This window comes from Helianthus annuus, chromosome 16, assembly GCF_002127325.2.
Source record: "Helianthus annuus cultivar XRQ/B chromosome 16, HanXRQr2.0-SUNRISE, whole genome shotgun sequence".
Taxonomy (NCBI): domain Eukaryota; kingdom Viridiplantae; phylum Streptophyta; class Magnoliopsida; order Asterales; family Asteraceae; genus Helianthus; species Helianthus annuus.
In genome coordinates, this window is record NC_035448.2 from 120,091,406 (window position 1) to 120,097,541 (window position 6,136).

The window sequence follows — 6,136 nt, forward strand, 5'->3', positions numbered from 1 at the left end:
GGCTTTTTAGGGGTGTTGGCATGTTACAACGAGTTGATGATCTGAGGAGGGAGAATGAGGGGCTCAAGAGTGATCTCAAGACTTCTCAAACCGTCGCTGCTGAGCTTCGGTGTCAGGTGGTTGAGGCTGAGCGTAAACTGCAGGAGGAGAAGGTACATAACCTTTCTCCCTTCTCTCTTTTTTTGTTTGATTCTTTTTGGCTCTTTTGCCACGTCTTTTGCTCAAGGTGCTGGTGTCATGCTGGAGCAGGGAGAGCGAGCTTGGGAGAGGGAGATGGCAGCTTTGGTAGAAGAGAGGGATAAGTTAGCCGCCGACCTGAAGCATCAAAGGGAGCTTGACTCTGTTTCCTAGAAAGATCTGGACATGATGTATGCTGAGTATGGAATGACGTCAGATGATAACCTGCGGTTAGCCAAGGAGAAGCATTGGTTAATCACCGAGGGCTTCGGGGCCTTCCTTACTGTCGTCTCCCAGTCGGAGGAGTTTAAAGGCAGTCTTGAGCAGGTTTACAGGGCTTATCGGGACGTGGGTTATCAGGCAGGCTTAAAGGATGGGTATGCTTACTCAGCTCAAGGTTTGGGCAGGAAGGAGACTCCTCTTTATAATTCCAAGGCCAAGAAACGGCTATCTAAACTGGATAAAGAGTTTGGAGGTAAAACCCCTGCCCTTCTTGAAAAGATCCTTGAGCACCCCATGATGTCTATCGATGAGCTGAAAGCCCTGCTGACTCCCGCTGGTACCTCTTCTCCGAAGCCTCTGTCTGGGGATGAATCCCAGTAGTTTTAAAACATTAACAATTTCGATATGGTTGTACCTTAAACAATTATGCTCCTTAGAATACTGCTAACTTTTTGATGTATGGGGGAGGGCCTTTATGTTGGGGCTCTCCCGGTATCTAATCGTATGGACTGCTAGCTATCTTTTGACTGTACACTGTCAACTTGCTCTTGTTGTTTTTGGTGTGTTGTTTTTTTTGCAGGTGCTCTTACCCGGAGCCAGCCCAATATCTTCCTGGAGACCTTTGGTTATTTGTAGCGTTTTTGCGAAAATTTTGTTATTCTGTTTACTAGGTTTTCTAGCTTGTTTGTTTGTGTACCAGCTCTTCTTTTAGGGCTAACAAGATTCCCAGTCATATTCATGTATGTTTACTTTGTGATTTATACATAGAAAGTTTCTTTTTTCCGGTGTGTATGTATTAGTTCTTTTTGTAGTTTGCTTACAAAAGTATGTTGCTTTCCTTTTTATGATTTGTTTTATAAACCAAGATTGTCTGTTCGAGGACAACCCCTGGACAGATTTATAATGTCAGATTACATTTTCTGACATGTTTGTCCGTTCTTTTTGGGCTAGCTAGGCCCTGTTTTGCCCCACAGCCGGGCATTTGGTATGTTAGGTATACCTTTACACGTGTGTTCGTTTATTACTAGGTTTGTAGCTTTTTGGGCACGTCTGCCCTGATACAATACCTGCACTTTGATCAAAAGGAACAAGTAGATTGTTCATTTCCATACATTTCTTGGGGACTACGTCCTCCAGTACAAGATTCTACAAAAGGTCTTCCTTGGGGTAACCCCCTAACTAGTGGTTAATTTTTTTACAAATGTGGCTCCTTGGTCGTTTTCCCTTGAAGGCATCTTCATCTTTCACATGTGGTATTTCCTGAGTTGCATAAGATTCCATGTTCTTGGAACTTCCTTGCCTTGAAGTGTTTCCAGTTTGCAGCTTCCCTTCCCGTTTGCCCAGGTAACCCGGTAGGGCCCTTCCTAGTTAGGGCCTAGTTTGCCGGTGCTCTCTTGTAGGCTAGCTTCGTTTGCTCTCAGGACCAAGTCTCCCGGAACAAGATTAAGCTTTTTCATCTTGGCATTGTAGTAGCTTTCAAGCTTATTTTTGTACTTGGCCTCCTTGACTGCTGCTATTTCCCTTCTTTCTTCAAGCAAGTTCAGGTTCATTCAGAGGTTTTGCTCATTTTCGGCCTCCCTGAGCTTCATCCTTGCGGTTGGGGATCCAATCTCGGCGGGAATAACAGCCTCCGTCCCGTAGGTTAGGCTGAAAGTGGTTTCTCCGTTGCAGTCTTTGGTGGTGGTCCAATATGCCCATAGAACAAAAGGCAGCTCCTCTAACCATCCCTTTTGCTTCCTCCCGAGCCTCCCCTTCATTCCCTTAATAACACTCTGGTTTGCCCTTTCCACCACTCCATTGCTCTGAGCATGGGTGGCGGAGGTGAACACCTTGTGTATTTGCATCTGCTCGCACCATGGTCTGATAGGCTTTCCGGCAAATTGAACCCCGTTGTCACTGACCAGCTCTTTCGGCACCCCATATCTGCATATGATGTTATCTAGCACGAATCGCCTCATCTGCTCTCCCGTAATCTTTGCCAGGGGCCTGGCTTTGACCCATTTGGTGAAATAATCTATAGCGACTACCACATACTTGACCCCTCCTGGACCCTCGGGGAATGGACCAATAATGTCGATGGCCCATTTGGGGAAGGGCCAAGAAGTTGATACATGTATCATTGGGTGCTTGTGGCGATGCGTCATGGGTGCATGGACTTAGCAATTGTCACACTTCTTGATCTCCTCCGATGTTGTCTCGTACATTCTAGGCCAATAAAATCCCGCATTCATTGCTTTTGCCACCATTGTCCTTGGCCTGGAATGCATACCACAAATACCTTCGTGTATTTCTCTAATAACATACTTCGCTTCTTCACTGTCGACACATTTTAGTGATGGGCCCAGGTATGACCTCCGGTAAAGTTCCCCGTCGATTAACTCGTATTGCAGCGCTTTGACTCTTACCTTCTGGGCTGCCCAGTCTCCTTCTGGTAGCATTCCATCGTTGAGGAACTTTACAATCGGTGTCATCAACGTTTCTTGTGCATTCTTAATTGCAGCTACATCTTCTGTGTCAAGGGAGGGGGAAGTTAAGACTTCCACCTTGACTTCCCTTGCCAGGTGGTCAAACGCTACGGAAGCCAGCTTGCTCAGAGCGTCCGATTTCCTTTTCCTCCCACGAGGGATGTATTCCAACTTGAAGGTCTTGAAAGCCTTGGCTGCCTCTTTTACTTTTGCCACGTATTGAGCCATTATGCTGTCCTTAGCCTTGTACTCCCCGTGGTACTGCCTAACCACTAATTGTGTATCGGTACTGGCTTCCACATGTTTTGCTTTCATCCTTTTAGCTAGTCTCAACCCTGCCAAAAGGGCTTCATATTCTGCAGTGGTGTTGGTATTCTCGAAGTTTAGCCTGATGGCATAGGTTAGCTTAACTCCCTCAGGACTGATCAATGTAATGCCCTCTCCACTGCCTTCTTCGCTGGAGGCCCCATCTGTGAGTAGTTTCCATGTTGCCTCATCCTCCTTCTCTTTTTCTTCCCTCTCCAGGGTTTCCCACTTTAAGAGCTCTTTCTCCTCATCCTCCGGGACCTCCGCCAAGAAGTCGGCCAATATTTGTCCCTTCATGGCAGTTCTGGCTTTGTTTTCCAAGGAGTGCTCTCCCAACTCAACTGCCCATTTGGCCAATCGGCCTGATAGTTATGGTCTCCTGAGGACTTTTTGGAGAGGTTGGACCGTCATTAGGGTAACCTTGTGTGCCTGGAAGTATCTTCTAAGTCTTCGGGATGCAAAGACAAGGGCCAGAGCTAACTTTTCCAGAGGCATATAGCATTCCTCAGGACCTTTGAAGGTCCTGCTGCTGAAGTATATGGGTATCTGTCTTCCCTCCCGTTCCACCATCATCACCGCACTTATGGTTGTTTTTGAGGCTGACAGATACAAAAGCAAGTCCTCCCCGGGGACTGGAGTGGCCAAGGTTGGGAGCTTGCAGATGTAATTCTTCATTTCTTGGAAAGCGGTTTCCGCCTCCGGGGTCCATCTGAACTTATCTGTCTGAAGATAGTCCTTCAGCACCTTCATGAAAGGGAGAGTTCTATCGGCTACCTTTGAGAGGAAACGGTTTAGGGCAATCAACCTTCCGTTCAGTTGTTGGATATCCTTTAAGGACCGGGGGATCGCATTTCGGCTACAGCCTGAGTTTTTTCTGGATTAGCTTTGATCCCGCCCTTGGTGACCACTACCCCCAAGAATTTCCCTTCTTCTACCCCGAAGCAACACTTCCTAGGATTCAACTTCATATATACATCTTGCATGGTTCGGATGGTTTCGGCTATATCGTCTATCATAGCCATTTCAGTTAAGCTTTTTATAACTATGTCATCATTGTACACCTCCAAATTCCGTCCTCGCTGCTCTCTGAAGAGGGTATTCATGAACCTTTGGTAAGTGCCCCCAACATTTTTTAGCCCGAAGGGCATTTTGGTGTAGCAAAAGGTTCCCTCATCTGTAATGAAGGCAGTCTTCTCCTCATCTTTCATTGACATTTTTATTTGATGATACCCTTTGTAAGCATCCAAGAAGCACTTCAGGGGGTATTGAGGCAAGGAGTCCACTTGGACGTCTATTTCCAGGAGGGGGTAGCAGTCCTTGGGGCATGCTTTATTCAGATCTTAAAAGTCGATGCACATTCTCCACCCCACATCTTTCTTCTTGACCATGACCGGGTTAGCAACCCAGGACGGATATTTCACCTCTCTTACTATTCCCACTCTGAGCAGCTTCCTGGTCTCTTCGCAGGCTGCTCTTCTCTTGTTGGGGCTCATGCTTCGTTTCTTTTGCTTTACCGGTCTTGCCCAGGTGTATGTATTGAGTCGATGCTCGGTTAGACTTCTTGCGATTCCTGTCATGTATCCGTGCTGAAATGAAAACATATCTATGTTGAAGAGAAGCAGCTCCTTGAGGGCACTCTTACATTTGTCACATAGGTGGCTCCCCACCTTGACCGTCTGCTACGGGAACCTGTCGCAAAGGACCCATTCTTCTATCCCTTCCTTTTGAGGTTTCTCGGACACTTCCCCCTCAGAAACAGAAGATACTACCTCGTATGCAGATTTTATTCAAGCCAAGCCTTTTGGCGTTTGGAATACTAAAGCTCCATGTGGGGTTGATGCCTGTGCTTGCAAATCGCCAATCCCAGGTCTTCCTAGGATTGCTTGTATTTTGAAGGTGCTCGGACCACTGTGAAAGTTAAATTTATGGTTCAGACACGATCCCCTACCCCGACTTTAAATGGGAGTCTGATCTTTCCCAAGGGGTGTGACACACTGTTGTTGAAACCCACTAGGGGGATAGAATCTTCCTCGAGCCGATCCCTCACATCCCTGTCAAACCTTAGGAAATAGTGTTCATATATCACCTGTACTCCGCTTCCCCCGTCCACATGTATTCTGGCTACCTTGTGCCCATCTATTATGGCTGAAATGTTGAGGGGGAGCCGCTGTACTTCGTTCTCCTCCAGGTGTGGCATTAAGATGGGAGCTTTCATGCGGTCTAGGGAGCCTAGGACTCTTGCTTTTACACTCCTGGTAGTATCAAATTCATCCCTTTTCCTAATCATGTCTACATCTGCCCTCCCAGGCTCCCTCACATCTTTCCCTTTGCGGTCCCCTCCTCCTTCCTTAATCTCCTTAACCAAATGAGCTAGTTTACCCGTTTTTACAGCGGCCTCTATTTCCCTCTTTAGATACATACAATCATCAGTTTTATGACTGAATCCCCTGTGGAAGTCACAGTATTCGTTCGGTTGTGCCTTTGGTCCTGGCTTTATGGGCAGTGGTCTTGGAAATGAATTCTTCACCCTCTCCGTAGCCAGTATTTCACTAGGAGTCTTAGTGAGAGGGGTGAAGCGGTCAGAGTAAGGGAACGAGCCCCTCCCCCGGGGCCTATATGGGGAGTACGAGGGTCTCGCCCTATCATGCAACATTTTATCAAAAGCTGGCTTTCGTGAGTAAGGTGTACCTTTTTCTGGAAGTTTTTGAGCTGGGTTGATCCTTCGGGGCGGGGTGTCCATTTATTTAGCTTTGCTGACTGTGTCTTTGCCCCTGACGAAGGCCCTGACCCTGTCCATGAGATTATCGAATGAATGTGGGAACTCCTCTCCTAGCTTTTCACATAGCTGTGCGTGCTTTAGTCCGTTGATGAAACTGTTGATCTTCATGACCTCCGGGACATCCTTGATGTTCATACTTTCTTTGACGAACCTCTCCGTGTACTGGTCTATCCGTTCGCTGTCCCTT

At 47.0% G+C, this 6,136-nt stretch overlaps 1 protein-coding gene across 1 annotated transcript; it reads right to left on the reverse strand.

The window, feature by feature from the left end:
- Positions 1–5,100: 5,100 nt before the first annotated feature.
- Positions 5,101–5,910, reverse strand: LOC110919532. The gene has a single exon (XM_022163798.1). The coding sequence runs from the start codon at positions 5,908–5,910 to the stop codon at positions 5,101–5,103; it is 810 nt and encodes a 269-aa protein (XP_022019490.1).
- Between the last annotated feature and the right edge of the window lie 226 nt (positions 5,911–6,136).

Excerpts from the sequence above, each read along its gene's own strand:
- LOC110919532 (XM_022163798.1), bottom strand. The coding sequence starts at position 5,910 with ATGGACACCCCGCCCCGAAGGATCAACCCAGCTCAAAAACTTCCAGAA.